This window comes from Somniosus microcephalus, chromosome 1 (genome assembly GCF_052327205.1).
Source record: "Somniosus microcephalus isolate GS21.2 chromosome 1, FLI_Smic_1.0, whole genome shotgun sequence".
Taxonomy (NCBI): domain Eukaryota; kingdom Metazoa; phylum Chordata; class Chondrichthyes; order Squaliformes; family Somniosidae; genus Somniosus; species Somniosus microcephalus.
Window position 1 is genome coordinate 9,863,604 of NC_140987.1, and position 20,479 is coordinate 9,884,082.

Consider the following 20,479-nt stretch of genomic DNA (forward strand, 5'->3'; position numbering starts at 1 on the left):
ACACAGCTCAATCCACACCACTCCCCTGGACAACACACAGCTCAATCCACACCGCTCCCCTGGACAACACACAGCTCAATCCACACCGCTCCCCTGGACAACACACAGCTCAATCCACACCGCTCCCCTGGACAACACACAGCTCAATCCACACCACTCCCCTGGACAACACACAGCTCAATCCACACCACTCCCCTGGACAACACACAGCTCAATCCACACCACTCCCCTGGGTAACACACAGCTCAATCCACACCACTCCCCTGGGTAACACACAGCTCAATCCACACCACTCCCCTGGGTAACACACAGCTCAATCCACACCACTCCCCTGGACAACACACAGCTCAATCCACACCGCTCCCCTGGACAACACACAGCTCAATCCACACCACTCCCCTGGGTAACACACAGCTCAATCCACACCACTCCCCTGGGTAACACACAGCTCAATCCACACCACTCCCCTGGGTAACACACAGCTCAATCCACACCGCTCCCCTGGGTAACACACAGTTCAGTCCACACCACTCCCCTGGGTAACACACAGCTCAATCCACACCACTCCCCTGGGTAACACACAGCTCAATCCACACCACTCCCCTGGACAACACACAGCTCAATCCACACCACTCCCCTGGACAACACACAGCTCAATCCACACCACTCCCCTGGGTAACACACAGCTCAATCCACACCACTCCCCTGGGTAACACACAGCTCAATCCACACCACTCCCCTGGGTAACACACAGCTCAATCCACACCACTCCCCTGGACAACACACAGCTCAATCCACACCGCTCCCCTGGGTAACACACAGCTCAATCCACACCGCTCCCCTGGGTAACACACAGCTCAATCCACACCGCTCCCCTGGACAACACACAGCTCAATCCACACCGCTCCCCTGGACAACACACAGCTCAATCCACACCACTCCCCTGGACAACACACAGCTCAATCCACACCGCTCCCCTGGACAACACACAGCTCAATCCACACCGCTCCCCTGGGTAACACACAGCTCAATCCACACCACTCCCCTGGGTAACACACAGCTCAATCCACACCACTCCCCTGGGTAACACACAGCTCAATCCACACCGCTCCCCTGGGTAACTCACAGCTCAATCCACACCACTCCCCTGGGTAACACACAGCTCAATCCACACCACTCCCCTGGACAACACACAGTTCAGTCCATAAATAGGAACAGGAAGAGACCATTCAGCTCCCTTGAGCCTGCTCCACCACTCAATTAGATCATGGCTGAATTGTATCTTAATTCCATTTACCCACCTTCGCTCCATATCCCTCGATACCCTTACCAAGAAATATGGTGCAATATTGAGGCCCCAGAACAGATCCATGGGGAACACCATTAGTCACATCCTGCCAATCGGAGTACATACCCTTTATCCCTCTCTTACCTCTCGACCAATTTCTATGCCAAGTCAAAAGGATACCTCCAATTCTGTGCACTCTCACTTTTGCCAATAATCGTTTGTGTGGAATCTTATCAAATGCCTTCTGAAAGTCCATATAGATAACATCCATAGACACTCCTTTGTCTACTTGATTAGTGACCTCCTCAAAAAATTCAACCAGATTAGTCAGACTTGCCTTTAACAAAGGCATGCTGCCTCTCTCTGATCAGCGCATACTTGCTCAAGTACTGTCACTCTATCCTGAATGACAGATTCTAGTGGCTTCCCCACAACTAATGTTAAACTGACAGGCTTGTAGATACCTGATTTCCCTCTCCAACCCTTAAATAAGCTCCCCTGGGGAATGCACAGCTCAATCCACACCGCTTCCCTGGGTAATGCACAGTTCTGTCCACACCACTCCCCTGGGTAACACAGAGCTCAATCCACACCGCTCCCCTGGGTAATGCACAGTTCTGTCCATACCACTCCCCTGGGTAACACAGCTCAATCCACACCGCTCCCCTGGGTAACACAGAGCTCAATCCACACTGCTCCCCTGGGTAAAGCACAGTTCTGTCCATACAGATCCCAGAGATTTATATACATTTTTCAGGTATGCCTGTTTGCTCGTTGGTGAAGGTGACCCGTAAGGAGCTGTCAGTATTGGTGTTGGCCACTTGTGTCTTTGCCTGGGGCGAGCCCTCAGCAAGCGGGAGCCCGCTCTCCCACTGGAGCTGGTGCCGGGGCTCCGGCTGTTTCAGTTTAGTCCGCGCTCCGAGAGACAGAGACCCCGGCAACATCTCAGTCAGCTCAAGGTTGTAGAGCAGAGTTTGCGAGGTATTGCCGTCAGCCAGCTCCTTGGAGATGAAGGAGGGAGACTGGCTGGAGATGGCGGAGAAGCGCCGAGGCCCCAGGTGCTGGAAGCTGCTGTTGGAGCTGGGGGGACGGCCCCCCAGTTTGCAGAACAGACACTTGATCTTCTCCACCAGTTTGGTCAGGACGGCTTTGCGCAGCAAGATGTAGGTCCAGGGGTCCAGGATTGGGTTGACGGATGCGATGCGAATAGCCATTAGGTCAGGGTTTGAGTCGATGTCAATTATCACGTCCGGCCGGTACAGCTGGTTAATAAAGACCCTCACCTAAAGAGAGAGAGAGAGAGAGAGCACATCAGGCAAGGCAACATGGAGCACTGCTCAAAGGACGAGGGGAGGGGACAGGGGAACCCCCCTTCAACCGTAGCTAATGCAGCAAGACCTGGAGGATGTTCAGGCTTGGGCTGATAAGTGACAGGTAACATTCACGTCACACAAGTGCCAGGCAATGACTATCTCCAACAAGCGTGAGTCTAACCAGCGCCCCTTGACGTTCAACGGCATTACCATCGCCGAATCCCCCACCATCAACATCCTGGGGGGGTCACCATTGATCAGAAACTTAATTGGACCAGCCACATAAATACTGTGCCAACAAGAGCAGGTCAGGTATTCTGCGGCGAGTGTCTCACCTCCTGACTCCCCAAAGCCTTTCCACCATCTACAAGGCACAAGTAAGGAGTGTGATGGAATACTCTCCACTTGCCTGGATGAGTGCAGCTCCAACAACACTCAAGAAGCTCGACACCATCCAGGACAAAGCAGCCCGCTTGATTGGCACCCCATCCACCACCTTAAACATTCACTCCCTCCACCACCGACGCACCGTGGCTGCAGTGTGTACCATCTACAAGATGCACTGCAGCAACTCGCCAAGGCTTCTTCGGCAGCACCTCCCAAACCCACGACCTCTTCCACCTAGAAGGACAAGGGCAGCAGGCGCAGGGGAACACCACCACCTCCAAGTCACACACCATCCTGACTTGGAAGTATATCGCCGATCCTTCATTGTCGCTGGGTCAAAATCCTGGAACTCCCTCCCTAACAGCACTGTGGGAGCACCTTCACCACATGGACTGCAGCGGTTCAAGAAGGCGGCTCACCACCACCTTCTCAAGGGCAACTAGGGATGGGCAATAAATGCCGGCCTTGCCAGTGACGCCCACATTCCAGGAACAAATGAAAAAATTCCTCAAAGTACGGGGGGAGGGGGGTTAATATTACAGTACGAGGGGAGGGGGTTAATATTACAGTACGGGGGGATGGGTTAATATTACAGTACGGGGGGAGGGGTTTAATATTACAGTACGGGGGACAGGGGTTAATATTACAGTACGGGGGGACGGGTTAATATTACAGTACGGGGGAGGGGGTTAATATTACAGTACGGGGGACAGGGGCTAATATTACAGTATGGTGGGACAGGGGTTAATACAGTACGGGGAGACGGGTTAATATTACAGTACGGGGGGACGGGTTAATATTACAGTACGGGGACCGGGGTTAATATTACAGTACGGGGACGGGTTAATCTTACAGTATGGGGGGACAGGGGATAATATTACAGTACGGGGACCGGGGTTAATATTACAGTACGGGGATGGGTTAATCTTACAGTACGGGGGGACAGGGGTTAATATTACAGTACAGGGGGGACAGGGGTTAATATTACAGTACGGGGGGGGACAGGGGTTAATATTACAGTACGGGGGACGGGTTAATATTACAGTACGGGGGACGGGTTAATCTTACAGTATGGGGGGACGGGTTAATATTACAGTACGGGGGACGGGTTAATATTACAGTACGGGGGACGGGTTAATCTTACAGTATGGGGGGACAGGGGTTAATATTACAGTACGGGGGGACGGGTTAATATTACAGTACGGGGGGACAGGGGTTAATCTTACAGTATGGGGGGACAGGGGTTAATATTACAGTACGGGGGGACAGGGGTTAATATTACAGTACGGGGGGACAGGGGTTAATATTACAGTACGGGGGATGGGTTAATCTTACAGTATGGGGGGACGGGTTAATCTTACAGTATGGGGGGACAGGGGTTAATATTACAGTACGGGGGGACAGGGGTTAATATTACAGTACGGGGACAGGGGTTAATATTACAGTACGGGGAGGGGGGTTAATATTACGGTACGGGGAGGGGGTTAATATTACAGTACGGGGAGGGGGTTAATATTACAATACGGGGGAGGGGGTTAATATTACAGTACGGGGAGGGGGTTAATATTACAGTACAGGGGCACAGGGGTTAATGTTACAGTACGAAGGGGACAGGGGTTAATATTACAGTACGGGGGAGGGGGTTTATATTACAGTATGGGGGGGACAGGGGTTAATATTACAGTACGGGGGAGAGGTTTAATATTACAGTACGGGGGGACGGGTTAATATTACAGTACGAGGGGGAGGGGGTTAATATTACAGTGCGGGGGACAGGAGTTAATATTGCAGTACGGGGAGGGGGGTTAATATTACAGTATGGGGAGGGGGTTAATATTACAGTACGGGGAGGGGGTTAATATTACAGTACGGGGGAGGGGGTTAATATTACAGTACGGGGACAGGGGTTAATATTACAGTACGGGGGAGGGGGGTTAATATTACAGTATGGGGAGGGGGTTAATATTACAGTACGGGGAGGGGGTTAATATTACAGTACGGGGGAGGGGGTTAATATTACAGTACAGGGGGAGAGGGTTATTATTACAGTACGGGGACAGGGGTTAATATTACAGTACGGGGGGAGGGGGGTTAATATTACAGTATGGGGAGGGGGTTAATATTACAGTACGGGGGAGGGGGTTAATATTACAGTACGGGGAGGGGGTTAATATTACAGTATGGGGGGAGGGGGTGTAGCGTGCCTCACTGAATGAAGATTCCAGCATCAGCATTTGCTGCCTGGCCAACCCATTCAGGAGGTCCCCAAGACCCAATCTGGCCTCCTCCTGGGGGCCCTGTCACACCCCGGAGTCAGGGTGAGGGGACAGGAGTCTCCACACCACAGGCCACCTGGATCAAAGTCTAATTCCTGTCTTAGCAACGGGCCTTTGGTGGAGTTTGCATGGGTCTGGTTGTTCTCCTTGGAGCAGAGAAGGCTAAGAGGAGATTTGATAGAGGTGTTCAAAATCATGAAGGGTTTTAGAGTAAATAAAGAGAAACTGTTCCCAGTGGTTGAAGGGTTGATAACCAGAGGACACAGATTTAAGGTGATTGCAAAAGAACCAGAGGCGACATTGGGGAAAAAACTTTATTACGCAGCGAGTGGTTAGAATTTGGAATGCACTGCCTGATAGGGCGGTGAATACAGAATCAATATTAGCCTTCAAAAGGGAATTGGATAAAAATACTGGATGGAGAACAAATTGCAGGGATACGGGGAAAGAGCGGGGGAGTGGGACTGACTGGATTGATCTTCGAAAGAGGCGGCGCAGACTCGATGGGCCGAATGGCCTCCTTCTGTGCTGTGCTGTTCCACGATTCTGTGGTGTGTGGGTCTGATCAGTACCAGGTTTCCAGCCACTGGGTGGCGGCGTTAACCCACCCTCTGTGGCCGGGACTCCCGGTCGGTTTAAAGGGACGAGGTGCTGGGGCCGGGAACCCAAGGTGAGGGACCGAGGACCCAGTGACAGGAGCGGCCCAGACTAGAATCAGGATGAGGAGAATCAAAGTGACGCCAAGCCTGGGAGTTTTGAAAGCCTGCTTTTAAAGGAATTGAGAGCAAGGACGATTAAAGGACTCGACAGGGGAGATAGAAACGATGTCCTCCGGTGGGGGAATCAAGAACAAGGGAATATAATCTTAAAATTAGGAGCACTTCTTCACACAAAGGGGAGTGGAAATCTGGAACTCTCTCCCACAGAAGGCTGTGGACGCTGGGGTCAATTGGAGCTTTCAAGCCTGAGATCGGTAGATTTTTGTTGTGTGAGGGTATCAAGGGATACGGAGCACAGGCGGGTAAATGAAGTGAAGGTACAGATCAGCAATGATCTAACTGAATGTCGGAGCAGACCCGAGAGGTTGAATGTGCTCCTCCTTTTCCTACATGTTCCTGAAGGACACAGCTGCCAAACTGGGCATCTCGTCTGGTTCCAATACCTTTTATTGTCTCTTTCACTTCTTTTGTCCGATCGCAGCCCTGCCTTCCATCTATTTTATTTTCTTTCCAGTTTTGAAGAAGGGTTTCGACCCGAAACGTCAACTCAAATTTCTCTCCACGGATGTTGCCTGACCTGCTGAGTTTTTCCAGCAATTTCTGTTGTTATTTCGGATTTCCAGCATCTGCAGCATTTTGCTATCCAACACGAGGGAATAACCTACTTGTCCTCACTAAGCTACCTGTCGCAGGCGACTCTGTCCATGACAGTACGGGTAGGAGTGGCCACCACACAGTCTCCGTGGAGACCAACATCCAGTATTGGCTGAGCAGAAATTTCCACCCATTAAATATTGTGAAGACCATTGTTTTCGATCCCCACTACCAATGGTCCCGAGCCACCGACTCCATCCCCACCCCTTGTCCACTGGCTGAGGCTGAACCAGACTGTTCACAACCTCAACATCCTATTTGACCCTTAAACATAGAAACATAGAAGATAGGAGCAGGAGTAGGCCATTCGGCCCTTCGAGCCTGCTCCGCCATTCAATGCGATCATGGCTGATCATCCAAATTCAGTACCCTGCCCCTGCTTTCTCCCCATATCCCTTGATCCCTTTAGCCTCAAGAAATATATCCAACTCTTTCTTGAATATAATGAACTGGCCTCCACTGCCCTCTGTGGCAGAGAATTCCACAGGTTCACCACTCTCTGGGTGAAAAAATTCCTCCTCATTTCAGTCCTAAATGGCTTACCCCTTATCCTTAGACTGTGACCCCTGGTTCTGGACTCCCCGGCCATCAGAAACATCCTTCCTGCATCTAGTCTGTCCAGACCGGACAGAATTTTATAGGTTTCGATGAGATCCCCTCTCAATCTTCTAAACTCCAGTGAGTATAAGCCCAATCGACACAATCTCTCCTCATACGTCATTCCTGCCATCCCAGGTATCAGCCTGGTGAATCTTCGCTGAACTCCTTCCATGGCAAGAACGTCCTTCCTCAGGTAAGGTGACCAAAACTGCACACAATACTCAAGGTGCGGTCTCACCAAGGCCCTGTACAACTGTAGCAAGACATCCTTGTTCCTGTACTCGAACCCTCTTGCTACGAAGGCCAACATACCATTTGCCTTCTTAACCGCCTGCTGCACCTGCATGCTTACCTTCAGCGACTGGTGCACAAGGATGCCCAGGTCTCTTTGCACTTCCCCTTCTCCCAATCTATTGCCATTCAAATAATAATCTGCCTTCCTGTATTTGCCACCAAAGTCGATAACCTACGCTTCTGACCCCCTTATCCTCTCCATCACCTAGACCGCCTACTTCCACCTCTGTAACATCGCCCGTCTCCGCCCCTACCTCAGCTCATCCGCTGCTGAAACCCTCATCCATGCCTTTGTTACCTCTAGACTTGACTATTCCAACGCACCCCTGGCTGGCCTCCCACATTCCACCCTCCGTAAACTTGAGATCATCCAAAACTGGGCTGCCCGTGTCCTAACTCGCACCAAGTCCCATTCACCCATCGCCCCCTGTGCTCACTGCCCCGTGTCCTAACTCACACCCAGTCCCGTTCACTCATCACCCCTGTGCTCGCTGCCCTGTGTCCTAACTCGCACCAAGTCCCGTTCACTCATCACCCCTGTGCTCGCTGCCCTGTGTCCTAACTCGCACCGAGTCCCGTTCACCCATCGCCCCCTGTGCTCACTGCCCCGTGTCCTAACTCACACCCAGTCCCGTTCACTCATCACCCCTGTGCTCGCTGCCCTGTGTCCTAACTCGCACCAAGTCCCGTTCGCTCATCACCCCCTGTGCTCGCTGCCCTGTGTCCTAACTCGCACCGAGTCCCGTTCACCCATCACCCCCTGTGCTCACTGCCCCGTGTCCTGACTTGCACCCAGTCCCGTTCACCCATCACCCCCTGTGCTCACTGCCCCGTGTCCTAACTCACACCGAGTCCCGTTCACCCATCACCCCCTGTGCTCACTGCCCCGTGTCCTGACTCGCACCAAGTCCCGTTCACCCATCACCCCTGTGCTCGCTGCCCTGTGTCCTAACTCGCACCCAGTCCTGTTCACCCATCACCCCCTGTGCTCACAGCCCCGTGTCCTAACTCGCACCGAGTCCCGTTCACCCATCACCCCCTGTGCTCACTGCCCCGTGTCCTAACTCGCACCGAGTCCCGTTCACCCATCACCCCCTGTGCTCACTGCCCCGTGTCCTAACTCACACCCAGTCCCGTTCACCCATCACCCCCTGTGCTCACTGCCCCGTGTCCTAACTCACACCCAGTCCCGTTCACCCATCACCCCCTGTGCTCACTGCCCCATGTCCTAACTCACACCCAGTCCCGTTCACCCATCACCCCCTTTGCTCACAGCCCCGTGTCCTAACTCGCACCGAGTCCCGTTCACCCATCACCCCCTGTGCTCACTGCCCCGTGTCCTAACTCACACCCAGTCCCGTTTACCTATCACCCCCTGTGCTCACTGCCCCGTGTCCTAACTCACACCCAGTCCCGTTCACCCATCACCCCCTGTGCTCACTGCCCCGTGTCCTAACTCACACCCAGTCCCGTTCACCCATCACCCCTCTCTGCTCACTGCCCTGTGTCCTAACTCGCACCGAGTCCCGTTCACCCATCACCCCCTGTGCTCACTGCCCCGTGTCCTAACTCACACCCAGTCCCGTTCACCCATCACCCCCTGTGCTCACTGCCCCGTGTCCTAACTCACACCCAGTCCCGTTCACCCATCACCCCCTGTGCTCCCTGCCCCGTGTCCTAACTCACACCCAGTCCCGTTCACCCATCACCCCCTGTGCTCGCTGACCTACACTGGCTCCTGGTTAAGCAACGCCTCGATTTTAAAATTCTCATCCTCGTGTTCAAATCCCTCCATGGCCTCGCCCCTCACTATCTTTGTAATCTCCTCCAGCCCCACAACCCCCTGAGATATCTGCGCTCCTCTAATTCTGCCCTCTTGCACGTCCCCCGATTTCAATTGTTCTACCATCGATGGCCGTGCCTTCTGTTGCCTGGGCCCTAAGTTCTGGAATTCCCTCCCTAAACCTCTCCGCCTCTCTACCTCTCTTTCCTCCTTTAAGACGCTCTTTAAAACCTACCTCTTTGACCAACCTGTTCTAATATCTCGTAACTGGTCAAAACTGGGCATCCATGAGGCGCTGTGGGCCATCAGCAGCAGCAGAATTGTATTCCACCACAATCTGTAACCTCATGGCCCGGCACATCCCTCGCTCTACCATTACCATCAAGCCAGGGGACCAACCCTGGTTCAATAAGGAGTGTAGAGGAGCAGCACCAGGCGTACCTAAAAATGACGTCCCAACTTGGGGAAGCTGCAACACAGGACTACATGCATGCTAAACAGCGGAAGCAGTATGCTATAGAGAGGGCTAAACAATTCCACAATCAACGGATCAGATCAAAGCTCTGCAGTCCTGCCACATCCAGTCGTGAATGGTGGTGGACCATTAAACAACTAACGGGAGGAGGAGGCTCCATGAATATCCCCATCCTCAATGATGGTGGAGCCCAGCACGTGAGTGAAAAAGACAAGGCTGAAGCGTTTGCAACCATCTTCAGCCAGAAGTGCCGAGTGGATGATTCATATCGGCCTCCTCCCGAGGTCAACTCAAATTTCTCTCCACGGATGTTGCCTGACCTGAGTTTTTCCAGCATTTTCTGTTGTTATTTCGGATTTCCAACATCTGCAGTATTTTGCTATCATACCAGTCTTCAGCCAATTCGATTCACTCCACATGATATCAAGAAATGGCTGAGTGCACTGCATACAGCAAAAAAAGTGGAAAACTGCCCAGGTATGTCCTGTCCACAAAAAGCAGGACAAATCCAATCCGGCCAATTACCGCCCATCAGTCTATTCTCAATCATCAGCAAAGTGATGGAAGTTGTCATCGACAGTGCTATCAAGCGGCACTTACTCACCAATAACCTGCTCACTGATGCCCAGTTTGGGTTCCACCAAGACCACTTGGCTCCCGACCTCATTACAGCCTTGGTCCAAACATGGACAAAGGAGCTGAATTCCAGAGGTGAGGTGAGAGTGACTGCCCTTAGCATCAAGCCAGCATTTGACCGAGTGTGGCATCAAGGAGCCCGAGTAAAACTGAAGTCAATGGGAATCAGGGGGAAAACTCTCCACTGGCTGGAGTCATACCTAGCACAAAGGAAGATGGTTGTGGTGATTGAAGGTCATCTCAGCCCCAGGACATCGCTGCAGGAGTTCCTCAGGCAGTGTCCTAGGCCCAACCATCTTCACTTGCTTCATCAATGACCTTCCACACAACACTCAAAAAGTTCAACACTCAGGGCAATGAGGGATGGGCAATCAATGCTGGAATTGCCAGCGACACCCACGATCCATGAATGAATAAAAAAACACCAGACATAGACGGAGCCCGGCCAGCTCAAAGAGTGCACACACACACAGAGCTATTAATATGGAGTGGATCCCTTTCAATGAATGTCAACCAGCTTGCGACTACAGTCATCACTTCACACTGAGGCTGAGGTAGCAATAACAATCTCAGCTCCCTGGGATTGAACATGTCGCACATGTTAGACAGACTTTCACACCACACTTCCCTAGGTTTATGTACAGTACGGAGTGAGACTGGGGATTATGTACAGTGAGTGAGACTGGGGATTATGTACAGTGAGTGAGACTGGGGATTATGTACAGTGAGTGAGACTGGGGATTATGTACAGTGAGTGAGACTGGGGATTATGTACAGTGAGTGAGACTGGGGATTATGTACAGTGAGTGAGACTGGAGATTATGTACAGTGAGTGAGACTGGGGATTGTGTACAGTGAGTGAGACTCGGGATTATGTACAGTGCGGAGTGAGACTGGGGATTATGTACAGTGAGTGAGACTGGGGATTGTGTACAGTGAGTGAGACTGGGGATTATGTACAGTGAGTGAGACTGGGGATTATGTACAGTGAGTGAGACTGGGGATTATGTACAGTGAGTGAGACTGGGGCGAGAAGAAACCTTGTAGAGACTCAAAGGTCCTGGACTTTGAAGAGGGGGAGGGAACAAGTGGCGAGATTAAGATAGTAAAACGGTCCCAATCTTTCTATCAGCCAGAAAATGCACTGGTTTGAAAGGCGAGCTTTCTGTTAAGGATTCGAGATTAGCTTGCTGACGGGATGTCGCTCTGAAACATTCAGAAATTGCTGATAATCTCTGCAACAAGCTAAGAACAGAATAGAACTGGACAGGACCAGACTGCATCTATCAAAACTGGAGAGCTGGCAGTTGGTCAAATGCATTTATCAAATGTAAAAACAGTCTCCTCACCACCCCCAGGTCACCAGCAGTGTGGAGTTTAGATCACTGGGTGATTTCCCCAGCTCCTGAACTCCCAGCTCACTCGACATTAATCCTCAGCTATTTGCATGGTCTGATTCGGCAGATTTTAACCGCACTGAGTGAGCGGGTTAGTGGTGGGACCAGCCGATGGTTACTGGGGTCGTTGTTTGGCCCTTGCTCAGCAGATCGCAGTGAGCTAACAGCCAGTGCCATTGGAAGTCCGGCGAGGACACGAGCAGACTGGGCTGTGGTTCCCCTGGCAGTGCCCTAGCCTGCTCCTGCCGCTCACTCTCCGGGGGAGGACTGAGAGTGTGCGAGTGTCCGTGGTACCCGTCCCACCCCACCCAGAGTCAGTGCCAGGCGGGCCAGACCCTGCACGTTCTGCTAGTGCTCTGACCTGGGTTAATGTCTGGACAGACTAGATGCAGGAAGGCTGTTCCCGATGGTCGGGGAGTCCAGAACCAGGGGTCACAGTCTAAAGATAAGGGGTAAGTCATTTAGGACAGAAATTAGGAGGAATTTCTTCACCCAGAGAGTGGTGAACCTGTGGAATTTTCTACCACAGAGGGCGGTGGAGGCCAATTCATTAAATATATTCAAGAGGAGTTAGATATATTTCTTAAGGCTAAAGGGATCAAGGGGTATGGGGTGAAAGCAGGGACCGGGTACTGAATTTGGATGATCAGCCATGATCTCATTGAATGGCGGAGCAGGCTCGAGGGGCCGAATGGCCTACTCCTGCTCCTATCTTCTATGTTTCTATGTCAGGCACGTTGGGGAAGATAGAACTTGATTTGACGAGGACCCCGGCAGACAGATTCTGCAGCACAGGAACAGGAGGAGGCCATTCAGCCCCTCAAACCCATTCTGCCATTCAGTTAGATCGTGACTGGTCTCCATTTACATAGAATCATAGAAAGTTACAGCACGGAAGGAGGCCATTCGGCCCATCGTGTCCGCGCCGGCCAACAAAGAGCTATCCAGACTAATCCCACTTCCCAGCTCTTAGTCCGTAGCCCTGCAGGTTAGAGCATCCCAAGTGCACATCCAAGTACTTTTTAAATGTGGTTAGGGTTCCTGCCTCTACCACCCTTCAGGCAGTGAGTTCCAGACCCCCACAACCCTCTGGGTGAAGAAATTTCCCCTCAAATCCCCTCTAAACCTTCCCCCAATTACTTTAAATCTGTGCCCCCTGGTTTTTGACCCCTCTGCTAAGGGAAATAGGTCCTTTCTATCCACTTTATCTAGGCCTCTCATAATTTATACACCTCAATAAGGTCTCCCCTCAGCATCCTCTGTTCCAAGGAAAACAGACCCAGCCTATCCAGTCTTTCCTCATAGCTAAGATTCTCTACTCCCAGCAACATCCTTGTAAATCTCCTCTCTACCCTCTCTAGTGCAATCACATCTTTCCTGTAATGTGGTGACCAGAACTGCACGCAGTCCTCTAGCTGAGGCCTAACTAGTGTTTTATACAGTTGAAGCATAACCCCCTGCTCTTGTATTCTATGCCACGGCTAATAATGGAGTGGAGATGCCGGAGTTGGACTGGGGTGGACAAATGTAAGAAGTCACACAACACCAGGTTATAGTCCAACAGCTTTATTTGAAATCACAAGCTTTCGGAGCGCTGCTCCTTCATCAGGTATGCATTCCGTATGCCTTCTTAACCACCTTATCTACCTGGCCTGCTACCTTCAGGGATCTGTGGACATGCACTCCAAGGTCCCTTTGTTCCTCTACACTACTCAGTGTCCTACCATTTAATGTGTATTCCCTTTCCTTGTTAGCCCTCCCCAAATGCATTACCTCACACTTCTCCAGATTGAATTCCATTTCCACTGTTCTGCCCACCTGACCAATTTATTGATATCTCCCTGCAGTCTACAGCTTCCTTCTTCAGTATCAACCACAGCCGATTTTAGTATCATCTGCAAACTTCTTAATCATACCCCCAATATTCAAGTCAATATCGTTGATATATACCACAAAAAGCAGAGGACTCAGTACTGAGCCCCGCGGAACCCCACTGGAAACAGCCTTCCAGTCACAAAAACACCCTTCGACCATTACCCTCCTTGGTTCCATATCGCTCGATCCCCTTATCCAACAAAAATCTATCGATCCATGCCTTGAAATTTTTAATTGATCCCCAGCCTTTTGGGGGGGAGAGTTCCAGATTCCCGCCACCCTCTGTGTGAAGAGGTGCTTCCTGACATCACCCCTGAACGGCCGGGCTCTAATTTTAAGATTTTGCCCCCTTGTTCTGGACTCCCCCCACCAGAGGAAACAGTATCTCTCCGTCTACCCGATCAAATACTTTGAACATTTTAAACACCTCCAATAGTTCACCCTCTCGATCTTCTTTACGCAGAGGAATTCAAGCCAAGTTTATGCAAACTGACCTCATAATTGAACCCTCTAAGCCCAGTATGACTCAGGTGAATCTGCTGTACCCTCTCCGAGGCCAGAGTCCCCTTCCTGAGGCGCGGTGCCCAGAACTGAACCCAGTGCTCCATGGGGTCTGACCACAGTGCTGTTACTTCATTCTCAGCTCTGGCTCTTAATGTAAAGCCTGTTCTCTTAGATCTGAGTCTACAGGAGGCGACACAACCTCTGAAACACTCCAAACAAGATCGTTTAAGTTTAAGATAATTGGCAGAAAATCCAGAGGGAGCGATGAGGAGGTTTTTTTTTTTAACGCAGCGAGTTGTTGTGATCTGGAACGTGCTACCTGAAAGGGCGGTGGAAGCAGATTCAATAGTGACTTTCAAAAGGGAATTGGGATAAATACTTGAAGGGGAAAAACTTGCAGGGCTGTGGGGAAAGAGCATCGGGAATGGGACTAATTGGAGAGCTCTTTCAAAGGGCCGGCTCAGGCACGATGGGACTAATGTCCTTCTGTGCTGTAAGATTCTCTGATGTTGTTTTATCGATGTGAGATCATGACCGATCCAGTCCAATATTTAATCTGTGAGAAAAGAGATTCTAAAGCATTAAATCTTTCCAAACACTAAGGAGTTGAAGTTATGCCATGAGGTATCAGGAAGGGGTTTGTTTGAAATTCCTTTCCCCATTATTCTATTAAAGGAACGTTATCGCCACAAGAAATAAAACACTTTAAATCTGGACGGGGGAAATGCTTCACCCCCGAGCATGTCCCAGATACAAGTCTCAAAATTCTGCCATGACTCCCAGCGACTGATGGAGCTCGTTAAGACTATGAAAGGGTTTGATAGGGTAGATGACAACAACAGCAACAACCTGTATTTATATAGCGCCTTTAACGGAGTAAAACATCCCAAGGTGCTGCACAGGAGCGATTATCAAACTAAATCTGACACCGAGCCACATAAGGAGACGCAGAGAAGATGGTTCCACTTGTGGAGGAGACCAGAACTAGCGATCAGAAATATAAGATAGTCACGAATAATTCCAATCAGAAATTCAGGGGAAATTCCTTCACCCAGAGAGTGATGAGAATGTGGAATTCGCTACCACAGTGGGTGGTTGAAGAGAATAGTATAGATGCATTTAAGGGGCGGCTAGACAAGTATATGAGGGAGAAGGGAATCGAGGGTTACACTGATAGTTAGTGGGAGGAGGCTCGAGTGGAGCATAAACACCGCACGGACCAGATGGGCCGAATGGCCTGTTTCTGTGCTGTAAACACTATGGAATGTGACTTACCACCAGTGGGATGGAGCAGATGAGGACCACGGCCGAGGTGGCGATGAGCAGGATGACCATCTGGATCTCGGCCCCCGCCATGCGACGGAAACTCCTGTGCCGGCGCAGTTGTCGGAGCCGGGGGTCGTTGCCCAGCGAGGTGCGCCGGATGAACTGCCGGTGCATGCGGATCAGAGCCCCGCACACCAGCACGTTGCAGATGACGGTGACCAGGATGAGGAAGGAGCTGAAGCCCGCGTACATGTAGGAGTAAGCGGCGTGCTGGGGGTCCTCTGTCCGCCAGTCGATGAAGCACCAGGTCTCGGGGAACTGCTTGACCGTCTTGCCCAGGCCAAAGTTGGGCAGGGCGCAGAAGAGGGTGTTGGCCACGTAGACGGTGACGAGGGTCAGGCCGGCCAGCTTCTTGTCCACGTAGTGGCTGTAGAAGTAGGCATGGTTGATGGCCAGGTACCTCTCGATGGACATGGCGCAGATGATGCTGAGGCCCGAGGTGCCAAAGAAGAGGAGGACGAAGGAATCGTATTCGCAGAGCGCGCTGTCGCCTGGCCACTTGCCCTTGACGTAGGTGACAATGGTGATGGGGCTGACCAAGCAGGTGCCCAGCAGGTCAGTCACCGCCAGGCCACACACCAGCGTGTAGAAGGTCGTCTCCTTCTGCTCCTTGCGGGACTTACAGAGGACCACGATGGCGATGAGGTTCCCCACCACTCCAAAGACAAACATAACGGTCGGGATAGCGGGGAAGCCGGAGTCTCCATTGAGGGTGCTGCTGTTGCTCCGGTCAGTAGCATTGGTCAGATTCATCCTCCGAGCTCCTCGCACCACAAATCCCTCGAGCTCTAAACCAGTTGATAAAATAACTCGACCTTCTCCGCTGCCGTCTCTCTTTTGAACATCCAGTTCTCTGGGGCGCTGGTGTAAAAGGGGCTCCTGCAGTCGATTTTAAAATTCCAGCTTCTTTTCTACAGATCACTCTCTCTCAGCCAATCCTTCCAGAGTGGCTGGAATGGGCAGCTTTCTCTCCCTGGCTGCAGTTGGCACTAATTTCCCTTTTTTACAGATTCCAAGCCAAAGTTAAAGAAAGGAAACGGCAAAACAGAGTGATGCAGGGGGTGGGGGGCGTGAGTGAGGGGGGAGTTTGTTGTCACCGTTCAAACCGGTATCACATTCCTTGCAGCGCGATGCATACCCTGGTCGATGGGCATGCAGACCATGAGCTCCCCTGCTCCCTCACAGCCAGTGCTCGCCCCTCTGCTCCTTCATGCTGCTTTGCTCTCTCCTCTCTCCCCGGGTGTGCAGGAGTTAGTGTGTCCAGGGTGCTGGACTGATCTCACAGTATTTCCAAACTCTGCTCCTGGCTCTGCCTCCCTCGGTCTCCTGTACTGAGGGGGACCCCGTGGAGAAGAGGCTGTGTGCTTGTGAGGTTCTCTCTCGAATTCCTGCTGCTGTCTGCAGGGAATCGCCTGAGTCTCTCTCCCTCTCTGCCGGAGCACGTTTCCCACAGCTCTGCCTCTCAGCCTCTCTATCTCACTCTGACACGGTTACACCTCCTCCTGCCTATTCTCACCAACCCAAACTCTGCCCCTCTGTTACCATTGGCCAAAGGAAGCTCACTACACCCAGGCTGGGTCCTAGAGCCTGCCACCTCCCTCTCAAACTGCACATCAGCCTCTGCCTTCTTCAATACATCTCACACTTTGTTTTTTTCATTTCATGGTTCAATAAAATGAATATTTCATATCTTTAAAAGCTTTTCTATCTTCCTTGTGCTGAGGGATGTTACTGTAAGTGAAAATGTTAGTTTCAATCACTCCCGGGGCAGGTACAGCACGGGTTAGATACAGAGTAAAGCTCCCTCTACACTGTCCCATCAATCACTCCCGGGGCAGGTACAGCACGGGTTAGATACAGAGTAAAGCTCCCTCTACACTGTCCCATCAATCACTCCCGGGGCAGGTACAACACGGGTTAGATACAAAGTAAAGCTCCCTCTACACTGTCCCATCAATCACTCCCGGGGCAGGTACAACACGGGTTAGATACAGAGTAAAGCTCCCTCTACACTGTCCCATCAATCACTCCCGGGGCAGGTACAACACGGGTTAGATACAGAGTAAAGCTCCCTCTACACTGTCCCATCAAACACTCCCGGGGCAGGTACAACATGGGTTAGATACAGAGTAAAGCTCCCTCTACACTGTCACATCAAATACTCCCAGGGCAGGTACAGCACGGGTTAGATACAGAGTAAAGCTCCCTCTACACTGTCCCATCAAACACTCCCAGGGCAGGTACAGCACGGGTTAGATACAGAGTAAAGCTCCCTCTACACTGTCCCATCAAACACTCTCGGGGCAGGTACAACACGGGTTAGATACAGAGTAAAGCTCCCTCTACACTGTCACATCAAACACTCCCAGGGCAGGTACAGCACGGGTTAGAAACAGAGTAAAGCTCCCTCTACACTGTCCCATCAAACACTCCCAGGGCAGGTACAGCACGGGTTAGATACAGAGTAAAGCTCCCTCTACACTGACCCATCAAACACTCCCGGGTCAGGTACAGCACGGGTTAGATACAGAGTAAAGCTCCCTCTACACTGTCCCATCAAACACTCTCGGGGCAGGTACAACACGGGTTAGATACAGAGTAAAGCTCCCTCTACACTGTCCCATCAAACACTCCCAGGGCAGGTACAACACGGGTTAGATACAGAGTAAAGCTCCATCTACACTGTCCCATCAAACACTCCCGGGGCAGGTACAACACAGGTTAGATACAGAGTAAAGCTCCCTCTACACTGTCCCATCAAACACCCCCAGCACAGGTACAGCACCGGTTAGATACAGAGTAAAGCTCCCTCTACACTGTCCCATCAAACACCCCCAGCACAGGTACAGCACGGGTTAGATACAACGTAAAGCTCCCTCTACACTGTCACATCAAACACTCCCAGGGCAGGTGCAGCACAGGTTAGATACAGAGTAAAGCTCCCTCTACACTGTCCCATCAATCACTCCCAGGGCAGGTACAGCACGGGTTAGATAGAGAGTAAAGCTCCCTCTACACTGACCCATCAAACACTCCCAGGGCAGGTACAGCACGGGTTAGATACAGAGTAAAGCTCCCTCTACACTGTCCCATCAAACACTCCCAGGGCAGGTACAGCACGGGTTAGATAGAGAGTAAAGCTCCCTCTACACTGACCCATCAAACACACCCAGGGCAGGTACAGCACGGGTTAGATACAGAATAAAGCTCCCTCTAAACTGACCCATCAAACACTCCCAGGGCAGGTACAGTACGGGTTAGATACAGAGTAAAGCTCCCTCTACACTGTCCCATCAAACACCCCCAGGGCAGGTACAGCACGGGTTAGATACAGAGTAAAGCTCCCTCTACACTGTCCCATCCAACACTCCCAGGGTAGGTACAGCACGGGTTAGATACAGAGTAAAGCTCCCTCTACACTGTCCCCATCAAACACTCCCAGGGCAGGTAAAGCACGGGTTAGATACAGAGTAAAGCTCCCTCTACACTGTCCCATCAAACACTCCCAGGGTATTACAGCAGGTGTTAGATAGAGAGCAAAGCTCCCTCTACACTGTCCCATCAAACACTCCCACGTTACAGTGAGGGGTGTGGGGTATATCAAGTTACAGTCATGGGTGTGGGGTATATCAGAGTGTTACTGTGAGGACTGTGGGGTATATCAGTGTAACAGTGAGGGTGTGGGGTAAATCAGAGTGTTACAGTGAGAGGTGTGGGGTATATCAGTGTTACAGTGAGGGTTGTGGGGTATATCAGTGTTACAGTGAGGGTGTGGGGTATATCAGGGTGTTACAGTGAGGGGTGTGGAGTATATCAGAGTGTTACAGGGAGGGGTGTGGGGTAAATTAGAGTGTTACAGTGAGAGGTGCGGGGTTAATCAGAGTGTTACAGTGAGGGGTGTGGGGTATATCAGAGTGTTACAGTGAGGGGTGTGGGTTATATCAGTGTTACAGTGAGGGTTGTGGGGTATATCAGAGTGTTACAGTGAGGGGTGTGGGGTATATCAGAGTGTTACAGTGAGGGGTGTGGGGTATATCAGGGTGTTACAGTGAGGGGTGTGAGGTATATCAGTGTTACAGTGAGGGGTGTGGGGTATATCAGAGTGTTACAGTGAGGGGTGTGGGGTATATCAGAGTGTTACAGTGAGGGGTGTGGGGTATATCAGTGTTACAGTGAGGGGTGTGGGGTATATCAGAGTGTTACAGTGAGGGGTGTGGGGTATATCAGAGAGTGTTACAGTGAGGTGTGTGGGGTATATCAGAGTGTTACAGTGAGGGGTGTGGGGTATATCAGAGTGTTACAGTGAGGGGTGTGGGGTATATCAGAGTGTTACAGTGAGGGGTGTGGGGTATATCAGAGAGTGTTACAGTGAGGGGTGTGGGGTATATCAGAGTGTTACAGTGAGGGGTGTGGGGTATATCAGAGTGTTACAGTGAGTGGTGTGGGGTATATCAGAGAGTGTTACAGTGAGGTGTGTGGGGTATATCAGAGTGTTACAGTGAGGGGTGTGGGGTATATCAGAGTGTTACAGTGAGGGGTGTGGGGTATATCAGAGTGTTACAGTGAGGGGTGTGGGGTATATCAGAGTGTTACAGTGAGGGGTGTGGGGTATATCAGTGTTTCAGTGAGGGGTGTGGGGTATATCAGAGTATTACAGTGAGAGGTGTGGGGTATATCAGAGTGTTACAGTGAGGGGTGTGGGGTATATCAGAGTGTTACAGTGAGGGGTGTGGGGTATATCAGAGTGTTACAGTGAGGGGTGTGGGGTATATCAGAGTGTTACAGTGAGGGGTGTGGGGTATATCAGAGTGTTACAGTGAGGAGGAGTGTGGGGTATATCAGAGTATTACAGTGAGGGGTGTGGGGTATATCAGAGTGTTACAGTGAGGAGGAGTGTGGGGTATATCAGAGTATTACAGTGAGGGGTGTGGGGTATATCAGAGTGTTACAGT

The 20,479-nt window shown here is 51.3% G+C and overlaps 1 protein-coding gene across 1 annotated transcript; it reads right to left on the reverse strand.

Annotated features, from left to right (window-relative positions):
- Nucleotides 1-307: 307 nt before the first annotated feature.
- On the reverse strand, nucleotides 308-16,989 carry LOC147123920 (prostaglandin E2 receptor EP4 subtype-like). Its single transcript, XM_085965802.1, has 2 exons — nucleotides 15,477-16,989; nucleotides 308-2,571 (listed from the first exon to the last, which is right to left on the reverse strand). The coding sequence occupies exons 1-2, from the start codon at nucleotides 16,278-16,280 to the stop codon at nucleotides 2,029-2,031; spliced, it is 1,347 nt and encodes a 448-aa protein (XP_085821928.1). The 5' UTR covers nucleotides 16,281-16,989; the 3' UTR covers nucleotides 308-2,028.
- Nucleotides 16,990-20,479: the final 3,490 nt, after the last annotated feature.